Here is a 23868-nt window from a genome sequence, read left to right on the forward strand (position 1 = left end):
ACCTACAGAAATTTTGCATTTACTTTATGTACTATCTACAAAAGATTGTATCCTTTTCACTTACAATATGTGCAACATGCACACATTGAAGACATTGCTGCACATTTAGGACTTTTCCACTGCTAAATGCTAATGATGATTTATAGAGGCTAGAGGACCTTCCTTTGGCCACATGGAATGGAATTATTTTCAGCTTCTTGTAGCCACTCCTGAATCTACTATTCCCAAGAGGAAACACCTGTACCACACTTTTTTCCCATCTGACTGAGGTAATATCATTATCTGGCCAGTGAGATCTCTTGGCCCAACACTGTTTGTGGTTTAGATGAAATGTACAAAAGAATGCTTACATGCAATATGAATTGTTGGGTTACATCATGAATACTGGTGCTCTTAAGAATATAAAGATGCACTAAGACAGGCAACTCAAGATACTCACTTGAGACTACAAGAATATGTTGAAATTGATGGTGGAGCTTATGAAACACTGTTGTGGGTTGTTTGAAATTGGCTGAAGACAGTTGTAAACTTATTGTGCACTGCTGAAAATACAGTATGAGATGTTAGTTTGTGACCTGTCAAACAACCAGTAAGTCATGAAAATGAGCGAACATTAGCTTCTCATAATTATATTAAACAGTTACCAGCATTCATGTCTGAAACCGTTCAAAATATAGCATATGTTTATACGAACATGTAGCTTAAAATGACAGTTTCTGTCACCTTCTGCAATATTTTCCTTTCCTCCTGCCACACTCCATAAATATTGCCCTTTCCCCATGCCACACACCATACAGTATACAAGCTATTATCGAGGTAGGTTCCATAGTGGTAATACACTGAACTCTGACTGTGGAGAAGGGAATTCAGATATCTGTCTGACCATACAGACTTAGGGTTTCCATGGCTTTCTCAAGTTACATGAGACAAATGCTAGGATGGTTCCTTTGAAAATGTTACAAGTGCATGCTGAAAAGTAATGCTTCTGATGTTTTGTGTGTGTGTGTGTGTGTGTGTGTGTGTGTGTGTGTGTGTGTGTGTGTGTGTGTGTGCGAAAACCCATAAAGATTTTTAAATAAAAGAAATGTTACTAACATTCTACATCTTTAGTCTTCATGTCTACATATTTAGTCTTCATGTCTACATATTTAGTCTTCATGTCTACATATTTATTTCTCAACATAGTCATCCTGGTGAAGAACATGCTTCTCCCAATGAAAGGCCAGTTTGTTGATGTCATTACTGTAGAATGTTTGACTTTGTTGACAGAGCCAGAACCTCACCTCTGCTTGGACCATTTCATCATTAGCAAAGTAAGTCCTCAAAGGTGTTCTTTAAGTTTGAGAAACAGATGAAAATCAGATGGGGCCAAATAGGGACTGTATGGAGGATGATTGATGGCTGTGAACCCAAGGTGTCGGATTGTTGCAGATGTCATAGCACTCTAGTGTGGTCTGGCTTTGCCTGCGAAAGGCAAAGGTCCCGAGTTCGAGTCTTGGTCCAGCACACAGTTTTAATCTGCCAGGAAGTTTTTTACAAATATCTTTATTAAACTGAGTTTAATGTGCAAATTCACGAGTGGTTCATGTTGTGTGTTTCTAGTGCCACAAACAGAGCTTTGCCTTGAGGCCACTGTTTACAAATGTAGTGATTTCTTTTTTCTCTGTCACAGTTGTCCCATTCACGGAGGAAGCAGCAGAATGCAGTGTATCCATGTTGCATGCCTGTCAGTATCCCAGTGACTTTCAAATATGCACAGATGTGCCATTTGAATGTTCTGTACTCAATTAACTTCAGTATAGCACTCATCACTGCATATTTTCCTTTGTATTTGTAGGATACGCTATAGTAAGGGGTGGACAAACATTGTCTATGTGGAGGAGCACTGCTTGGGGACTGCATTTGGATGAGTCAATAAACAAGCACCCATTTGTTGGATTATGTTCATGCCCCAATATCTGAAATAGGCCATTCACATCAAAGCATTATGTGATGTCTTCTTTCTCCACAAAATAGTCTACAAAATGGGTTTGTTGTCTTCTAAAAGAGCAAATTTTTGCACCTTTATTTTACAGATTCTAACCTTGAAGCCTAGAATACGGTAATTCTGATTCCGTTTGAGAGAGTATTAAGTCCCCCATACATGATTGTTAAGCTGTGCCTGTGTGATTTCATGATGTGATGTGAACATGTCGTAGATGTAGATGTTTGAAAGTCAAGATCTTGATGGTTTGGGGCATTGGAGACATCTTCCTCTGAATCAACAGTATATTTATCTGGAGCTGTAAGCATAGGAAGGTCTTCAGAATGAGGAACTGGTTGCATTGCAGAGTGTAAGTTTGAATACTGAATACAATGTTTGTATTTCGAAGAAAACCCCTCGACATCTGTCGGACAAAAGTGACAATCTGTTACGTGATTTGTCAGCTCATACCAAACCATAGGACTGCAAAATTCATTCTACTACATTTTCCTTGTAACCAATTTCTCAGATTCCTGAAACATGAATTGCAGCATATATATATATAGTACAGGATTTATCATGGTCCCCAACTCTATGTCCAAGGTACAGTTCCTTAGTCTTTCTAACCAACGGTGATGAGCTACATTCTTGAGTCTTCAGTGTAAGTTCACCACAGAAGCAATGAAATAAGTCTGGCTGATTTTTACATGGAAGAGACTTTATGGTGATGCAATGAACTTAATTTGATCTTGTCCTAAAATCACTCCTCCACTCCACCCTTATTGTCACTAGAATTTTCCAACTAGCAACACTTCAGTCAGCAACAGAGGAAACATCTGGGGAAAAAAAAAAAATTAGTTAAAATGCTGACATAGTTGAAAGGTCAGTTTGGCAGTGAATGTTTGTAACAGATTTCCATTGGTAAATGTGTGTAAATCTATACCTTCAGTGGAAAAGTTGAATAGAATCATCCGGTTATTAACAAATTAAATTAAGAAAACATGCAAAGTTATTGATAAAATGGGTAAAACACTAAAAGTGAATTTTTGGGAAAAGGGTGCATAGTAGAAAAAAAAAATTAGAGATTCATTATTTTCAGCTATACGTATAAGATACACATATTTTCATCTAAAAGACATTTTTTGCATTTTTCAGTGTAATTTTTCTGATGGTAAAAAAATGTGATAAATGAAACAGATTTGTTACGGTACTGTTAGTGAGTTTTGTTTTTTCATAATCATTCCCTAATGTGCCTATCTTACCTTTCATCCTTAGAATTCCCTCACAGTGTGTTACTGTAACACTGTGTAATGTAGCAGATGCAGTATACTGTCTTTTAAGACTGCAGCACATTATCATGAGGGGAGCAAGTTAATGTCAACAGTATAAGAAAATGCCTACTTTTTGTTCATGGAAATTTTATTGCAGGAACAATCAGGTCTTATACCATGGACTGTTTGCATGAAGTAAGAAGAGAAAAAAATGCTGTATCTGTAAATATTATCCTGTGATAGTACTTGGTACTCGATCTCACCTATGCTTTTTATACAACTTATCTACCAGATGTTGACTTGTAAGATGGACCATCTGGCATATTTGTGTTCGAATCGCACAGTTTGGGACTGTGATTGCTGTGTTCTGAAACCGACTGAATTGTTGACCCCTCACTCACAGCTCCAGGTGTTGGTGGCTTCAGTCACGCAGCTTGAGGCTGTTGCCAGAGGGCATCACTGCGGGGGGAGAAACATGTGGATCCAAGGGACATCCAGCAAATCTCACATGTCCCTCTCCCATTGGTCTGTTGCTGTGGCTGCCCCAGTTACTGCTCACACTGAGGTTGAACTCCTCACCTGGTTGAGTGCGAGTTCATTTCAAGGTGTAACAGCAAGCGAAAGACTTTACAGGTGGCTGATCACAAGGCCTACCTGGTTCCTCTGACAGACAGGTTTCAGGTGCTATCTGTGACTGTGTGACTGATAAATATCTTGAGCCAGATGCAGTAGCTTGTCTAGTTTAAGAGAGAGCTTCCCAGCCTTCAAGATCTGGGTAATCTCAGAGTGTGGGATTATTGATAGTTGGGAGCTCCAGTGTTAGACGTGCAGTAAGAGTATGGCTGCAAAAGAGGGGAAGAAGTCCAGTGGGCAGTCTGTGTGCATACTGGGGGAGATATCCCAGATGTGAGAAATGGGTGATTCCTGTGCCACAAAGAACACAGCGTGCAGCAAACTGCAAGTGGTGGCACATGTTGGTACTAATGATCTGTGTCACTTCAGATAGGAAGAGATTCTCTCTGGTTTTGGATGGCTATTTGAAGTGGTAAAGACAGCCAGTCTTGCTTGAAAGATGAAGGCAGAGCTCACCATCTGTAGCATCATCAACAGGACCGTTTTTGGATTTTTGATACATAGGTGAGTGGAGGGTCTGAATAAGAGGCTCAGAAGGTTCTGCAACCATGTAGGCTGCAGATTCCATAGGGTGGTGGGGTATTGGGTTCCACTCAATAGGTAAGGGGTCAATTACACACAGTAGGTGACTACACAGGTAATGGGGGCTGTGTGGAGTGGACTGGATCGGTTTTTAGATTAGAGGACATCGAGAAAAGGAGCAGATGAAACATGGAATGAGGGTAGACCTAGGAACCAATCATAGTTGTGTTGGGAAAGAGCCAGACCTCCAAACCCTAATGGAAAGCACTGAAGCTCAAATCATTATGAGTACTGAAAGCTTGCTACAGCTTTTATATAACTTCAGCCCAAATTTTACTAAGGAGTTAATGGTGCTTGGAAAGGATAGATTAAATATAGTTGATGGTGGCATGTTTGTTGCTGTTAAAAGTAATTTATCTTGTAACTCAATTTTAATTTATAATTGATTCTTTATACCAACATCACCCCCACCCCCTCCCCTCTGCAAGACTCAGATGATACAGTTGCTGAAAAGTTCAAAGAAAACTTTAGTCTGATTTCAAATAAATATCTCACTCATACAATTGTAGTTGGTGCTGACATCAATTTGCCCTTTGTGTGTGGGCTGGTGGTAGCTATAAAATGTTATCCAAAACCGTACTAAATACTTTTACTGAAAATTATTTTGACCAGTCAGTTCAGGAGATCATTCTTAAGTGTAAATGGTCATGAAAACATACTTGACCTCTTAGCAACAAATAATCCCAAGAAAATAGGAAGCATTATGATGGATTCAGGGACTAGTGACCACAAGGACATTTAAGCAACACTGAGGACAGTAACATCCAAATCCACCCAAAATTGATGCTAAATATATCTGCGTAAAAAATCAGAGAAAAATTTGGTTGATGCCTTCCTAAGAGATAGTCTGCATTCATTCCAAACTAACTATGTAAGAGTAGACCAGATGTGGCGTAGATTCAAAGAAATATTATTGACAGCAGTTGAAAGGTTTATACCAAATAAATGAACAAGAGACAGAACTGATCCCCCATGGTACACAAAGCAGGTCAGAAATGAAAAAGACATGCCAAATTTAAAACAAAGCAAAATGTGTAAGATTGGTGAAATTTTATGCAAGCTCAAAATTGAACCCAGATTTCAATGCAAGATGCCTTTAATAGTTTCCATAGCAGAACTGTCTCAAAATCTGGCAGAAAATTCAGAGAGATTCTGCTCGGATGTGAAGTACACCAACGGCAAGACACAATCAATATCTTCACAGCGTGATAGCAATGGTAATGTTCCCAAAGACAGTGCCACTAAAACGGAGTTACTAAATACACTTTTCTGACATTCCTTCACCAAAGAAGACAAAGTAAGTATTTCAGAATTCACATCAAGAACTGGTGCCAACATGAGTAACTTCGTAGTAAATAGCCTCATTGTAACGAAGCGACTCAGATCACGTAATAAAGGCAACTCTTCTGGTCCAGATTGTATACCTGTTAGATTTCTTTCACAGTTTGCTAATATGATAGCTCCGTAGCTAGCAGTAATGTACATCTGCTCGTTTGACAAAAGATCCATATCCAAAGACTAGAAAGATGTGCGAGTCATACCAATACCCAACAAACAAAATAGGTGTAATCTACTGACTTATGGACCCTATCACTAAAGTCAATCTGCTGTAGGGTTTTAGAATGTATACTAAATTCAGACATTATGAATTACCTTGAAGAAAATGATTATTGACTGATAACCTCAGAAGTTAAGTCCCATAGTGCTCAGAGCCAAAATGATTTATTGACACATAGCCAGCATGGACTGAGAAAATACCGTTCTTGTGAAACACAACTAGCTCTTTATTCTCATTACTGTGCTATAGACAGGGTATCTTAAATTCATTCTAGATATCTGGGTTTCCAGAAGGCTTCTGATACTGTTCCTCACAAGTGACTTTTAATCAGATTGTGTACCTATAGAGTATTGTCTTAGTTGTGTAACCTAATTCGTGGTTTCCTATCAGAAAGGTTACAGTTTATAGTAATTGATGGAAAGTCATAGAGTATAATGGAAGTGATATCTGACATTCCCCAGGAAAGTGTTACTGTCCCTCTGCTGTTCCTAATCTATGTAAATGATTTATCAGACTATCTGAGCAGCCCTCTTAGATTCTTTGCAAATGATGCTGTCATTTACTGTCAAGTAAAGGTATTAGAAGATAAAAAAAAATGGAAAATAATTTTGGTAAAATATCCACCATCCATGTGAGTTCCAAACTAATCCAATAAATTTTTGTTACATGACAGATCACACAAATCTGAAGTCTGTCAAGTCAACTAAATACCTAGGGATAACAATTATGAGCAACTTAAACTGGAATGAGCACATAGATAACATTGTGGGGAAGGCAAACTATGTTTTATTCGCAGAACACTTAGAACATGCAACAAATCCACTAAAGAGGCTGCCTACACTGCACTTGCCCATCCTGTTCTAGAGTAGTGCTGTGTGGTATGGAAACATTATCTGATAAGATTGATTGAGGACATTGAAAAAGTTCAAAGAAGACCAGTCTGTTTTTTACTATCACAAAATAGGGGAGAGAGTGTCACGAGTATGTTACATGAGTTGGAGTGGCAGTCATTAAAACCAGGGCATTTTTTGGTACAGCGAGATGTTTTCGGGAAATTTCACTCTCCATCTTTCTCCTCCGAATGTGAAAAATATTTTGTGATGCACATGTGCATAGCGAGAGATGATCATTGTAATAAAATATGAAAAATCAGACCATGCTTGGAGATATTTAAGTGTTCATTTTTTTGCACACACTCTTAGAGAGTGGAGTGGTAGAGAAATAGTGTTAAAGTGGTTTGATGAACCTTCCGACAGCAGTTAAGTGTGTGTTGCAGCATACTCTGTAGATATAGATGGTAATGTTTGTTGTTTGTGGATTTAGAATGCACAACACTGCACTTATTTATGCCCTTCTACCATTTAAATGTTGATCTACATCTCATAATGTTCTGCTTTTGGATCATTTTGAGTTTCATATCCAGTCCTTTGAAAATTGAAAGCCTTTTTTCCTCCATACCCTTCATGAGGCACCTCACATTCTGAGAAGTTGAGAGTATGTCTGTACGTGACTGTCATTGTTTCACTCTGTCTGATATTAAAGAACTCAATGTCAGCTGTTAAAACCTTGAAGAAAGTGTACTTACAATGTTAATTTGAATTTGTAAGTTATTATTATGAATTATCAGAATAAACCACTTGGAAAACCTACCACTAAAATAGGGACATCTCGTAGCTGCCCTCCCCACTTTTGCAGAGTAAGTTTTGCACTGTATTGAGTAACTGTATGTTAATACAATTCTTTTGTATTTTGTTATTTAACTTTGAAATGATAGAATATATATATATATATATATATATATATATATATATATATATATTTTTTCTTTTTGTTGCAGGATGAGAGCACCGGTCGCGGCACAGTGTACTTTGAGGTACACGTTGCTATCAATTTTGTCACATCTTTCATGAACAAGGTTGTCCCACAAGGCCGAGTAAAAATTTTTGGTGAGGCTCTTGCAAGGGCATTAATGAACAAATATGAAGGGCATTGGTTCCCAGAGAGCCCTCTAAAGGGCTCAGCATATCGTTGTTTTGAATTTGGGGCCTATATTGAGCCTGAGCTGAAATTTGCTGCTAGGCAGGCAGGACTACGTTGTCGAGAAGTATTGATGTGTGTTCCCTCAGAAATGTCAATTTGGGTAAGTCTTTTGCAGTATTATTAATTTTAATATTAGCTTATGGTGTCTGACTCTTGGTCCAGCACAGTGTTTTAATCTGCCAAGAAACTTTTATTATTAGTTACGTCTGAAAACTATAGTGTATACATACCATCGGAGATGATGAAAATTGTGAAGACATTAAGTATGAGTAAGGGCATTTTAAAAGGTAATTCAGATGTTATTATAGCAGGCCAAGCAACTTTTATTGAATGCTGCAGTGCCCTTTAAAGTGACACAGATACATGATGCTGTTTTTTAGTGTAGTCACAAAGTTTCTGTAAGCAACAGTCGGAACTTCCTGACAGGTTAAAACTGTGTGCCAGACCGGGATTTTAACCTGAGACCTTTCACTTCATTGGCAAGTGCTTTACTAACTGAGCTACCCAATCATTATTCGTGACCCATCCTCACAGCTTTACTTCTGGCAGTACCTCATCTCCTGCATTTCAAACTTTTCACAGAAAGTTGTCAGGCTGGGTCGTGACTCGTGCTCCAGTAGATCAATTGGTAGGGCACTTGCATGTGAAACACAAAGGTCCCATGTTTCAATCTGCCAGGGAGTTTCATATCGGCACACACTCCAGTTTTGAGTGAAAATTGATTTTGGAAACAGACAGAAAATTTTATCAGTCATTCAATTCTTCAGTGATAAAAATCCATTCCTTGGTTACGGAGCCATTCACATTCTTTCAGCTTGTCAAAAAGATGGAAATCACATGCTGCAAGATCTGGACTGTGTGGCAAACCACCATCACTTATGTCTGTGCAGCCTTGGTCAAATTTTTGCCATTTCAGTACAGCTGAACATGTCGTAGCATTTGGTCCACATACTGCCAGAATTTCATGATGAGTCTCTGTGCAGTTTAGACGTTTTGCCCACAAGAATCGTACTGTCCACACTGTGCTGCACCTGTTATCCATGCCTCAACAGGAAACTTGGAACATGTAATCTTCCCTGACAATATACCACCCTTGATGCGCAATGGTCTTAGTGTGGAATGACATGTGTAACTTACTTTGCAAAGTCCCTTGGTAATTAGTTGTGAGAAGAAATAAAGTTGCCTATAAATGGTTTTGATCATTATTTATATATCGTATTTTGGAAATGTTACTTTATTCTAGCTTTTGTCTATGATTACCAGGTTATTTGAAAATTTAAAGCCATGAAGGAATTGTCATAGGTTGATCATAAAATGACAGTAGATGGCTGTATTGTTTTGTTGGTGTACAAATGCAGACAGACAGTGTAGGTGCATATAGTGTCAAAGACAGCCAGCCTATGCAGTAGTGCTAAAGTATGATAATGTTTTGTAAAGAACTGTTAAACATGGAATAGTTAGAATGACATGGTGAGAATTTCATGTAGTTACAGTATTAGTATTAAGAGGAACTTATGCTGTAATATTTTTCTTTGTACCATCTCATGACTATCCACCTGTAAGTGGCACATTTTATGTAACATGCAGTTCGTAAAGATTTTTGGTTGCTATTATGTATCTATAAATTTTTGGGCTGTTGCTATGGAATCACCTGCTTAATATGTATCCAAATTTTCCGGGGGGGGGGGGGGGGGGGGGCACTCAAATAAGAAAGCTAATTTTACCTATAGTGACTTTTTATATTATTATAGAAACAGAGATTCAGTAAAATCTCTTAATTGATTAGACTGATCAGACAAGCAGAGAAGAAATGTTTTACTGTTTTCATTCAACTTAAATGATCCAGAAATGTGTTAATAGATCAAATTTCTGCAAAACTGCTGGATAACTATTTAATTTATAGAAGTATTACAGAAATATCAATGTCACATAGTACCCAGTAGAAAAACAGATACCTTGAAAAATTGAAAGTTAGGCATTCCAACTTAAAGTGGACCTAATGAGTGATTTCTTAAATCTGTCTTACATAATTGCAAAAGCTATGTGTAAACAGCTTAAGATTCAGATTCCTTCCAAGTAAGCTTTGTTTTAATAAATATTATGTAGTAGCTTAATTTATATAAAAAATTCTTTTGGTCAGGCTTCAACAAAATATAGAACAGCAAATTTATCATCATAATGTAGTCTGCCTTGTACTCAAATTAGCTATAACAACCCTTATTTTATTGCAACATACTACAGTTACTGTGAATAAGGAAATAAAGGACTTAATTATAATCGGTTTACAAGTATGGTGTGACCGTAATGCTCATTACAAAAACATGATAAAAGTTTCTATAAATTCCTAATTTAAAATAACAGGATAATGCATTTTAGGGAAGTTAGACTGAACATGTGGTATTAAAGAAATTAAACCACAATTATAAAAATATTTAATAATTACTGGGTAATTTGCTGTAATATTCTTTTTTGTACTTAGTGTTAAATGATTTTGTTCTGATAATTACGTGGCATCTGTGTGTGCCTTCCAGGTAAAATATTACATAACCTGAAAATATTACACTGAATTACATAAAAATAATAATTTAAGTAGTTTACTTTAAAAAAATCCAAGCTGCATATTTTCAGAGACATAAGGAAGACGTGATTGAAAAATGTGCAGTGTCTCAGGTTGACTTTGCAGAAAATTATTCAGTGGTGCCACAAGATGAAATCCAACGTGCTAATTTTGGTCATAATAAAATTTCAATCTTCACTTGTGATTTATGGTTACATAAAGTTATTTTATGTTACTGTTCGTAAGACCTGTCTCACAATAAGTATTCTGTATGTGCTTTTCTTGATGAACTCGTCACAGCTGTAAAGAGGGAAGTTTACGGTCAATCGTCTCAAAATTTTTAGTGACAAGTGTGCAGGACAGTTCAAAAATAAATTTGTTCTGTCAAATATTTGCCACTTGAAATGTGATTATGGTGTTGAAGTGGTGTGGAATTTTTTTGCCAGCAGCCATGGAAATGAGCTGCAGATGAAATTAGTGGCAGTGTAAAGTAAAGTGTTTCCACGGCTGTGAAATTTAGAAGAATTATTGTTTCATTAGCAGAAGATTTCCATACTAGCATTAATAAGCATGTTGAGGGTACAGCATCAAAAGTATATACGTTGACAAAGAGAAAGTTCGTCAAAAATCGTGTGCTGTATACCACAAATACAGGTGTACCATCTCTTCAGGCAGGATAACTAGAAGCCTTTGTAGTTATCTAAAGTATCTCAGTCGGGAATAAAAAAATTTTTTTTTTAAATATGGTATTTATGATCTGGAAGTTAAGCAACTAACTGCAAGTAATATAATTGTTGGTGTATGCCAAACCACGGATAAAGAAAATAATGTGAAAATAATGTTTTTGCAACCTTGTGAAAGTAGTAAAAAATTACTTAAACCAAAACAAAAAAAATTAAGTGATATAATGAGTAAATTACCTATGCCAAATATTAAAATGAAAGGAGGAAGAATTTTTTATGACTGTGACAAAAACATTGATTTTTCAGAAAAATAGCTTTCATAAAACTGTATTGCTCTCAAAACCTTGAAAATGGTATCTTTGTTTCTTCTAGAGCATTGAATTAATAACATTAATGTAAAAAATCCTCGGTAGCAGTGTACAATGAAAAAGAGTCAAGCGTTCTGAAGAATGATGTATGTAACACCCGTTACAATCTGCATAACACCTGACACATCAGATTTTTTTAAATATTAAAATTACTTGCTCTGCAATAAATAGTAAACCTGTTTGTTCTTTACTTGCACCTCAGAATTTTATCATCAAGACTGAAAATCTCACAGAACTTTTTAACTTCTTTATCCTGATGTGGTTTTAGAAGTCCATTTTTAGTAACACCAGTTACACAACTTTCTACAGAGAAAAAGACATTATTTTTGCAAAATTATGCACTTCTCACATCAAAACTCAATTACAAACAGCGGTTCTACTGTCTCATACAATTCTTATCAATCATCATCTTTTAAATTTGCTCACAAATGTAACACCCATTGTAATGGAATGTCTAAGGTACTAACAGAAGATTACAGAGTAAAGTCAAGAAATCGTGAGGATCCAGCGAAAGTGTCAATTATGTTGTCAGGGTTCACATTAATATATCGATTAATGGACAGGTGTGCCAGTCCATTCAGCCCATCTTCTTTCATTGTCAAGCGCAAGAAAGTTTTCAGTCGACGCAGATAGCTAAAACTTCACTCACAACTGTAAGTTGATACAGAAAGGACAGTAAACATCTGAAGCAGTATTTGAAATTTTTGGGAAGAAAGTCTCCGAGCACATTTCTAATGCTTTGATTGCGTCCTTCGGCTTGTCACTCTGGTCAACATTTTCCCATTTCTTCTTCCATCACTGGAATTCACTTTTTACAATGCTTTCCAAACTTGGGAGATCACTTCAATAGATGCAAATAGTGGACAGTGTATCTGAAAAGTTGACTTAAGAAATGAATTTCACAAGGTGTTGCAAGTGTAAGATGTTCATTTTGATGTCTCGAAGAAAGTTCTGTTCATCTACGTCTACATGGATAATCTGCAAATCATATTTAAGTGCCAGGCAGAGAGTTCATCGAACCACTGTCTTAATTCTCTGTTATTCCAATCTCGTATAGCGCACGGAAAGAATGAACACCTATATCTTTCTGTACGAGCTCTGATTTCACTTATTTTGTCATGATGACCGTTTCTCCCTATGTAGGCCAGTGTCAACAAAATATTTTCTCGTTCGGAGGAGAAAGTTGGTGATTGGAATTTCATGAGAAGATTCCATCGCAATGAAAAACGCCTTTGTTTTAATGATGTCCAGCCTAAATCCTGTATCATTTCAGTGACATAGTCCCATATTTCGCGGTAATACCAAATGTGCTGCCCTTCTTTGAACTTTCTCGATGTACACCATCAATCCTACCTGGTAAGGATCCCATATCACGCAGCAGTATTCTAAAAGAGGATGGACAAGCATAGTGTAGGCAGTCTGCTTAGTAGATCTGTTACATTTTGTAAGTACCCTGCCAATAAAACACAGTCTTTGGTTAGCCTTCCCCACAACATTGTCTATGTGTTCCTTCCAATTTAAGTTGTTCGTAGTTGTAATTCCTAGGTATTTAGTTGAATTTACGGCCTTTAGATTTGACTGATTTATCATGTAACTGAAGTTTAATGGATCCCTTTTAGCACTCATGTGGATGACCTCACACTTCTCGTTATTTAGGGTCAGCTGCCAATTTTCGCACCATTCAGATACCTTTTCTAAATCGTTTTGCAATTTGTTTTGATCTTGTGATGACTTTATTAGTTGATAAATGACAGTGTCATCTGCAAAAAACCTAAAACGGCTGCTCAGATTGTCTCCCAAATTGTTTCTATGTATAAGGAACAGCAAAGGGCCTATAACACTACCTTGGGGAACACCAGAAGTCACTTCTGTTTTACTCGATAACTTTCCATCAATTACTATGAAATGTGAACTCTTTGATGGAAAATCTTGAATCCAGTCACATAACAGAGACGATATTCCATAAGCACGCAATTTCACTACATGCTGCTTGTGTGGTACGGTGTCAAAAGCCTTCCGGAAATCAAGAAATACATAATCAATTTGAGATTCCTTGTCAACAGCACTCTACACTTCATGCAAGTAAAGAGCTAGTTGTGTTTCACAAAAATGATGTTTTCTAAATCCATGTTGACTGTGTGTCAATAGACCGTTTTCTTCGAGGTAATTCATAATGTTCGAACATAATATATGTTCCAAACTCCTGCTGCATATCAACGGATGATATGGGCCTGTAATTTAGTGGATTACTCCTACTACCTTTCTTGAATATTGGTGTGACCTGTGCAACTTTCCAGTCTTTGGGTATGGATCTTTCGTCGAGTGAACGGTTGTATATGATGGTTAAGTATGTAGCTAGTGCTTCAGCATACTCTGAAAGGAACCTAATTGGTATACAGTCTGGACCAGAAGACTTGCTTTTATTAAGTTATTTAAGTTGCTTCACTACTCCAAGGATATTTACTTCTACATTACTCATGTTGGCAGCTGTTCTTGGTTCAAATTCTGGAATATTTACTTCGTCTCTTAGTTCACTGTGTAACAGCTCAATGTAAGGGATGTAAAGACGAATATTGAAGTATTCCTCAGGTGTTGAGTGGGAAGTGTTCTCGCAGGGTCGTTGTCTCCCAACCAGACGTGGGAATCGGGTTATTAATGTGTTCAAATTGGAGCTGTATGTCAGTGTAGAGAATGCATACGGTGTTATTCAAATTATATAAAAAGTTTCGTTTGGGTTTAATCATTAAATTAAATACGCTACAATTGTATTATATGAAAAATATATGTACTGGGAATCGTTATAAAAAATTTCCTTAAGCAGTTTTTATGGAAACTTGTCATTATGGAAGCCGTTCTCAGGTTGACGAGCTCTTAATAGTTACATGGTGTTCTTATATTTGCGCAATGGTGTTCTGACAGATGTCTGTAATTTTTGATGTACACCTTTACCAGCAGCTTCTTTTGCAACAGAATACACTTCACACAGAAGGCACCCTCTTTAACAGTGCTGTACACAAGCCATGGAAACAAATCCAAGCATGAAAGTTGGAAATGCCTGCAGGCTGACGACATTTACTTTGGAACATTCGTAATAGGCCATATGATTTTGAAATAAGTGATCTTTAATAAAAATACAACTGATATTAAATTTGTTGACTTCTTATCTTTTCTTTCTTTATTTGGTTACAGCTGGAAAATTATATGTCTCGATAGGTTTACAACAGTTTATCAGGAGCTCAGTCTTTACACTGTCGGGGATATTTTGTTTTTCAATGTAGTGGCCTAAATTACTGATGTCCAGGTGTTCCTTTTGTAAAACTCTATACTAGTGGTTGAAGATGGTAATGCTATATTAATCCCTACATTTGGACCTTCAGACTGGAGTTCCATGCCCGTTGCACTTGGTTGGTAGATATAGGGACAGTTAATGCTGTTTGTGGATGATGCTGGAGTTGTTGTGCAATGATGTCCCATATGTGCTCGATTGGAGACAGATCTGTTGATCAAGCAGGCCAGGGAAACTTGCTGACACTCTGTAGATCCTCTGACGTGTGAATTTCAATTTCAACTGCAACAGCTTGCAGGTCAGTAGCCATGGGGAAAACAGAGGAGTGGTGTGCATTTTTTTACAGACACAGAAACCCCTCTTTTGGTCCTTTCTCCAATCACGTTATCCTCTCGATAGACTGTATAGCCCTGTAACACAGGGGCATCAGATACTTTGACATTCGTTTGCTATGGTTTTCGGTTGCTCCACTTGTGTCCTGAACCCATTAACCTTCCACTGGAGGATGGGAGCCATTTATCAACTTTCACCCTGTCTTTCCACCTGGCTAGGGGAGCCTACCACATGAGAAGGCTCAGTTTTGGGGTGAGTTTTGAGACTGACATCAAGATCCATTAGCTCTGATGAAGAATCAAGAGAGATGAAGAATCAAGAGAGATGAAGAATCAAGAGAGATGAAGAATCAAGAGAGAGATAAAGAATCAAGAGAGACATCACAAAGTCTGAGTTTGATATCGTCAGACAGTCGATTTCCCGGCTTTGTCAGTGGTTGACGCTTTGTTTTGGATTACTTGCCCTCTGAGGGCTTTGGGACCACAACCGTGGTTGTGGTGGTAGTTGCACTGGATGGTGGACCAGGCTGAACCTTTGGAGGGGCAGGGAGCTGTGCAACATAAGCAACCACAGCCTTGTCTGAAGTCCTGGGTGGAGGTATGGGCCTCGAAATTACTGCTGCAGAACAAGTGCACTAGCAGATACAGGTATTAGTGCTAACAATGGCAACCTCTGTTTGTTTAGCAGCATCGTTTTTAGGGACTGGCTGATTAAGAACAAAAGCAAGGAGGTAGTGAAAGTCGGGGGCCGCATGGCCTCATAGATCTTTTTTTGCCTCTCCATACAAGATACGTTTAGTTGTTTTTATTTCCTTTCTTCAAGGAAGACACTGCAGTCCCCACTCCAAACAGGGTGATACCAGAGCAGTTGCATACTTTATAGGAGATGAAGAACCAACTCTTTATGGGTGGCCTTCCCACATTTGCCACAAGTGGCTTCTCCCTTACATCTGACAGTAGTGTGCCCAAGTGCTGGCATTTAAAACAGTGCACTGGGTCCGGGAAATAAGGTTGCATGCTGAGGTGAAAGAAACCTGCCTTGACATTCTCTGAAAGTTTCATGCTGTTGAATGTAAGTATAAAAGAGTCAGATTTCATTAGATTTCCATCCGTCCTTTTCATTATATTTTGTACATAAGAATTGCTTCTTGAGCCCACTCATTTTTCATTTCTTCTCTGGGAATTTCAGCTCCCAATACTTTTACTGTAGTTTAAGCTGTTATGCAATTCTGTCTCTCTTGCATAATCCCCAAGACATCTAGCTTTGGAACGTAACTGCTTCGTGGGAACTAGAAGTTTAAGTGCTTGACTGACTTCAAAGAGCCACAAATTCCCTCTAAGCCCTTTTGGATATAGAGGGGTGGAACCTTTTCAAAACTACCCTCTTTCCGCTTGCTGATCAAAAACACATTCTGGCCAGCAGCATATGTTTTCTTCCTATAAATACCACCACTCTGAATAAGTCCAGTATCAGGAGGACTGGGTACATTAGCCCTCTTGTTCAATTGGGTGTTGGTACCTACCAGCAGTCCACTCTTTCTGCCGGGGGGAGGAAGAGAAAACTGCTAAGGATCCATCCCGGTCCCACAAGTAGCTAAGAAAATAAAAGTCCACCTGGACAGAGCTCCACATGCCTAAGTAAGCCTTATACAGCTGAGGTGCAGCAGGTTCCTCAGAGGTTGCCCGCTAACAACTGTTCCACCTCAACAGCTACGCATCTCATCAGTCTGCAACACACCTTAAGATTGAGGTTTTTCTGAGGTTTGTACCAACCTGAAAACTTTGTTATAGAATAAATTAGAGAAGCTTTCACGCCACATCCATCCATGTGTGATAAAGCTGATTTCTGAAATACCGTTTTTGGAAAATAGGCTGTACACTATGTGCTGTTAAGAGTATTTTCAACACACGTAATTAAAATATCTGATTGTTCATTATTATTCTAATTGTCTGTTTTACTTATTTTTGTTTTATGTTATAAATTATTATCCTACATTTTAAATTAAGGTTTTATGTTTTTTACACTTTCACATGTTCATTTTGTTAGTTGTAAATAATAAGTAACTCATTATTATGATAAAAAATCATTACAATAATAATTGTCTATAGAAAAATGCTTAAAACACAACTTCTTTTTACACCATGCACATAAAGTGAATGAAATTTCTTCACATAATGTACACAAAGGACAACTCAGAATAAAACAAATTTCAGTAGGACTCTCAAATTGTGCTGGGCGATCCTCAAAATATCCTAATTTGTACAAGTCACATTTCAGGACATTGGTAAAGAAAATTGATTATGTGCTAGTGATTGCAGCTTGATTATATTGTTTCTCAAGTGAAGATGACATGGCTGTATGTGTCCCATCGAGCCTTTTGGGACCACCAGATGAACAGCTTCCTTGTCCTCAGGTGTGACACTAAAAACAATTCTTTCACACTGACCATCCGAAGAATCTAACAATAATACAGATTTATCTTCTGCACTGGGAAAGAAAACCTCTCTCAAATATCTTTTGATGTGGTCAGACATCATTTTACCAGATTTTGATGCTATCACAAAAACATTTGGAGCTTAAAAAAGAGAGTTTTGAATTCACAGTCCAAACATTCCATTAGTTTCTTTTAAAGCTGTTGAAAGAGGCTGATCAGTGTGAAAAAGACGTTTTGAGCTTTGTTCACCTAGTCTTCCCAAAAGGCTTGGCAGGGCAGGTACAGCCACTGGATGCATATAGCTTTCGATGTTGGAAGAACTTTGGAGATTTTTCAGCTATTGTTCTGTTGAATATGATGATGTCAATCTCAACTTGAGAAATAATGTAACGAAGCTGTACTCACTTTGACAAGGTATTCCACGTTCTAAAATATGCCTGGTAGAAATAAAGATATTTAAAGGGACACCCAGCACAATTTGAGAATTCTGCTGCATTTTGTTTTATACTGTGTAATCCATCATGTGTGTTATGTGCAGAAATTTTGTTCATTTTATGTGCATTGTGTAAAAAACATTATGTTTTAAGCATTTATTTACAAGTAATCATTACTGTAATGATGTACTAAAAAAATTTGAATAATAATGAAAGTTTATATATTTTAATTAGGTGTGTTGAAAAATACTCCTTCAGTGCACTGTGTACAGCTTATTTTCCAAAAGTTGCATTTCAGAACCCAGCTTTATTACACATGGATGGATGTGGTGCGACAGCTTCTTTATATTGTAACAAAGTTTTCATTTTCCGAAATTAATTGATGATGGTGGAGTATTTTGCAAAAATTCAAATTATTACAAAATTTCAAATTATTGTAGAAGTTGATTAAACAGATTTCAAGAACGTTTGTAGCCTTTCAACTTTTATATGAACACACTTTTTTTATATGTGTCAAGATCTTCCCTCTACAGCTAATATGCCAAATCACCTTCTGGGATATGTTACCCCTTAAAAGTGAAATTGAGCAGAAATGAAAAAGTACATCCTGCATTATTTTGACCCCTCTACGTATGCACCAAGTTTCATCCAAATCGTTTATTTACACCTGAGCCTGTTCACTTGTTAGTCACAAAATCTGTTTTGTAGGCACATACTTTCCAACAAAAAATAGTAGTCAGAGTATCAAATGGAATACAGGAGCAGCAGTCTTCTTTCTTACACTTACAGTCTGTTTCACTTCATATACATTTCACTGTAAAAGCACACTGTTTGTGAAATGTTTGGGCTTATACTACATACAATGGAAATTTTCTGATATTAGAATGTTTCCTTAATATTATTTAGTCTTGATTATGACTGAAAGTCAAGTGAAAGGAGATTCAGGTGCAAAGAAATAGATAAAACTGTATGAGGCTTCAACTCTTGTGAAGCAGATAAATGGTGAGCAGTCACTGTGGGCACTAGGGGTTGCTGAGGCTTTGCAGAGGAATGGAGTTTCTGCATGTCAGTGCATACTGCCCTCAGCAAAGACGGCAGAGCTCTTGACTGGCTGACCACAGCGTGGTGTGGACTGCAGACAGGGATTGGATTAGAGGTAATGGCTAACAGGTCCCAAGGGTCGACACAAGTGGGCACAGGTAGAGGGAAACTGCTGCTCAGACAGAGGGCTGGCCCAGGACTGTACTGACCTGTGCCTCAACTGCGTGCAGTGTGTGGTCCCTCAGTTATTACCGTTAGACCAGATTTTGGCAATGGTGCGGCACCCACAGGTGCTAAGGAGACAAAGAACGGCCGAAGTGCAAAGTAGCCATCAGTATTCTGTGGACATTCACGCTGGTCTCCGATTCCACCAGCCGCAGACCACGTGGATTAAGCACCACGCGTGCTCCTCACTGTTGTGTATGTCAATTGAATGGGCGCCGCTCGTTCACTCTGTTCTGTCACATCCGCGAATTAGACTGCATCCCACGTGACGAAAGGTAATTTGCACATTCGACTGGACACTCGTCTGAACACAAGACCATACTGCAAGCCCAATCACTGAGGAGTGTACACCCTCCAGGGTCAGTGGTCAAGCCACTTAACCAGGTCAAACACCTTGCTGCCCGCTTCAAAATCATGATACTAGTGCTACAAAACACGTTGCAGGCACATCATTTGACTGTGTGTGGTAGTTCAAATAACCCAGACTTTCTCTATCAACTACTAAAGTAAAGGCAGTAATTACATAAGTTTATGCAATTTTCAATATGAGTGAAAAGGGGAAAGGGAAGAAAAGACAGTTCTCTTTGACTGAGCTGTTTGCTAAAAACATAAAGGGACAGACAGTGTATGAACAAGCAGAAGTTCTAAGACAGACTTTGTTGTTTGGGACTGCGTTCTAAAGGTGGTTTCTGAAATATGAGTGGCTGATGGTCTGATTGATAGAGACAGCGGCTTCACTCTCAGTAAAGCATGGGATCCATCCCTTAGCCAACTGAAGTCACAGAGTCACCTGAAAGTGACTTCTGCACCCAACTTGGGCAGCAGAAACACTGAGGGGCTGGAGTGGGTTCTGATGATTCAGTGATCACGTCCCACCCAGCACTCCATCCAGTGCATTGTGCACCAGTGCGGAAACTGTATAGAGGTGGGGTGTGGTGAGAGTATAAAGGAGGCACAATGTAGTGAAGGTGCTCATTCTACACCTACCTTCTGAAGAAGGCGACAAGGTACTCGGCCAAAATATTTTGTTACGTAAATGACTGCACACGGCTGGACACCGAAGAGTAATACGAACAGTTGATTTGTCAGGAAAGCTTAAGATCACACATGTATGTTTTATTGGCATGTCAATCTGGAAAAAATATCCATCCAATTTACCACTGCAATATACATGTAAGAGATTTCACTATTGCATCCTATGTTGCATGTATATTTTGTAAGTTGTGTGTACAACATAGTTTGTCTGTTATCCACAGGTGGATCCAGGGACAGTAAGCTACCGTATAGGTATTGAGGGCCCTGTGAAACCCGTGCTCAATGAATCTGGATGTGTTGTTACATGTTTCTTTGATCCTGATGTGGAAGATCCTGAACCTGACCCACCTGGTAACTCAAAAGCTGTAAGCTCTTGTGAGGAAACAGAAACTGTGGAAAAGAGCAGACCACGAAAATTTACTCCAAAGCGTGGAAAGGCCAAGCTGTCAGTAGCATATGAAGATGACTTAAAATTTGTTGCTAAGAATGGCGGTCTTGACTCAGCGACAGACTATGATGACCTTGAGCCCCTTGAGCCATATTTCACTGCTGAAGACATGAAGTCTGGAATTTTATGTGAAGATGAAGAACTTACCAGTAATCAGTTGAAATCTTCTGATGAACCTGCATACGGCAACAGTCGCCGCAGACGTTCTAGGAGGTCAAAAAAGTATGTACTTTAGATTAAACATAGAAAATATGAGGAGACTCTAAAATGACTATAAGACTTGTGGAAATTTGGCAGTTGTGTAGGAATATAGGTTATCCTTGTTTGGTCATTACAAATTTGATTTAAAAGTAATGCTGATGAGTAACAGTTAAGGCTGTTAACTGTTGTCAGTACACTCCTGTATTAATCATATATTCCTTGTGCTGCCATTTGTAAACTAAAATTTATAGCTAAGAAAGTAAGTTTCCTTGTGGGTCTCATGGTGTGGTATTATTATTATTATTATTTTGTTGTTGTTACAAAGGGTATCTATTTTAAGCATTTGAAATACAGCAGTAGCATGTAGATTTATTCTTTATTCACATCTCTTTATAGCAACAGTTCAGTATTACAGTAAATATTCATTTAATATTTTAAGAAACCATAAAAACTTCTTATGTTGTAAAGATGATAGACTACTGCATTACTTCTAAGTTACAGTTCCACACTGCCGCCTAGTGAAGAAAATAACAACTTATGGACCATGTGAGATGGCATTTTTTCGGTCTTGGCTCTTCAGGCATTTCCATTGGCACAGTTGGGCCTTAGTTTTGACATCATACCCATATACCCATGTTTTGTTAGCTGTCATAACCTTCTTTAGAAGTTCTGGATCATTGTCAAATTCATTCAGTAATTCCTGAGCAATGTCTATGTGGTTTTTAGAACAGATAAAACAGTCTTGGTTGCACAAGATAGGCTTAGTAAAACTTCGCAGGTGACATGTCTCACCCGATCTAGGCATCATCAGGCAATCGATAAAAATTCTTGCTAATCGTAACCAAGAGGTAGAATATAATGAAGAGTCCCAAAGAAGTGGGAGATAACAACCAGGTAGCCACTGTCAATGCTTCATTACATCACCCATGAAGAAACTGCCCCTAGAACACAAATATGGTCTCTTTAAAATACTGTCTTCATGGTTGGTGTAATGAAGCATTGAGAGTGGCTATCTGGCTGTTACTTCCCAGTTCTTTGGGACTCTAAATTGTGTTCAACACCTTGGTTATGATTAGCAAGAATTTTTATCGATTGTCTGATGATGCCTAGAACAGGCAAAATGCATCACATGTGAAGATTTAATAAACCTATCTTGTGCAACCAAGACTGATTTTTTTCTGTTCTAAAGATCTATTATGGTTACAGCACTAGTGCCATTACAGTAGTCACAGAATGGATTGAGTTTAATTTATGTGTATGTGATGTCATTCTTCATTGAAATTCAACAATTTCAGAACAGACTTCACTGCTACACATTTCATGCCCAAAACACTTGTAAATTCTTGTCGTACTGTTAGTAGATCACCAAAAGCCACAGTCAACATTTTGAATGTGGTGCTGCACTGTTTTCCATTTTTTCAAGCAAAATTTAATGCAGATTCTTTGATCCCACTTTTTCAAAAGTAAAAATTCATCAAGCACTTATAAAAAAAGTACAACATTGTTGACTTTCAACAGTAAACTAAATATTCAAAACAGCTGAAAATGAAAACTTACATCAGGAACATGTGTACCCACAAGATAAAAAAAATTGAAAATTGGATATAAAAGCTTGAAAAATTAAAAAAGTCATGTTACTTTTTGATCACATCTTGTATAAGAACAGCATTCTGAAAGTAAGTTGTTTCTTATTCGAAGTGAAACGGTGTGAAAACAGAAGATTTTATTCAGTGATGTTGATGTAGTTGCATGACCAAATTTCCCAGTCATATTTGTCAATATGACATCCATGATTATCAGTGAGATCACAACCATGACAGTTTTTCTGTTACTGTACTTGCCCTGGCTACATTTGTGAGAAACATAGATTGGTGTGTGGTTGGGGGGGGTGTTGCACGCATGTGTACGTAGCTTGCATGTAACTATGGAACTAGTTTGAGACTTTCTTGCTAAATTGTGTAATCTAAAGAACAATTCAAAAGTTTCTTTTATGCCGATGTGGTCAACATTGTCTCTGAATCTGTTACATGAAATTCATATTATATTGTGTGCAGTGAATGATTTTGTATAGGAATATACTGCTTCACACTTTTCTTTGCCTTGTAATTTTAAGTAAATGATTTTAATCAGTGCTGTGTCCTATTAATGGAGTGAATCATATCCTTGCTTGGATTGACATGAGTCAATTTCTACCTTTCCCTTATGATCAGGAAAATAGCATGTACCCTTCATCGCTCTGCCATGCACTTCAGTGTGGTTTGCAGAATATAGATGTAGATGTAGATATAGATATAGATATCCATTCTTTTGTTGTGTAACTGAATAATGCTAGTTACCCTAGTGTACTTGTTCTGTCTCTTGCTTTTGCACCTTGGGTGGTATCTGATGGTTATGTCAGTTATGTGAATTCGCATAATGACAAATATTGAGTCCACGCTTGTGGTCTCAAAGGTGTCAGTGAGCTTTGTGAATATACCCCTCAGCACATGTTGCAATAGCAGAATTTTTGTGCCCATTCACCAGTTGCAAAGCTGGTTATTCTGCCGAGGGTGACATTGTGCATTGTTAATTACTTTTGTGTGTGTAATCAGTATGCCATGGAACCAAATCTGATAATTTTGTACACCAGCTTGCTTACTCTTTTTGTGCATTTGCATTGATTTGTTCAGTATAATACTGTTTTTTGCCTCAGTATTCAACTAGGTGTCTACAGATGAAGCGTTGTTTTATAAATGTGTACCCTAATTTCACAGTTGGGTTTCTCAGAAATTTCTAC

At 37.8% G+C, this 23868-nt stretch overlaps 1 protein-coding gene across 2 annotated transcripts in view; it reads left to right on the forward strand.

Annotated features, from left to right (window-relative positions):
- The window catches only part of LOC126248384 (uncharacterized protein DDB_G0271670-like), a 201912-nt gene that overhangs the window by 134687 nt on the left and 43357 nt on the right, over window positions 1-23868 (forward strand). For both annotated transcript variants that reach the window (XM_049949325.1, XM_049949324.1), the window contains exons 6-7: window positions 7845-8147; window positions 20665-21113. In XM_049949325.1, coding sequence (XP_049805282.1) covers window positions 7845-8147; window positions 20665-21113 — 752 coding nt within the window. The remainder of the gene's footprint in view (window positions 1-7844; window positions 8148-20664; window positions 21114-23868) is intronic.

The sequence above is a fragment of the Schistocerca nitens genome, chromosome 3, assembly GCF_023898315.1.
Source record: "Schistocerca nitens isolate TAMUIC-IGC-003100 chromosome 3, iqSchNite1.1, whole genome shotgun sequence".
Lineage (NCBI taxonomy): Eukaryota > Metazoa > Arthropoda > Insecta > Orthoptera > Acrididae > Schistocerca > Schistocerca nitens.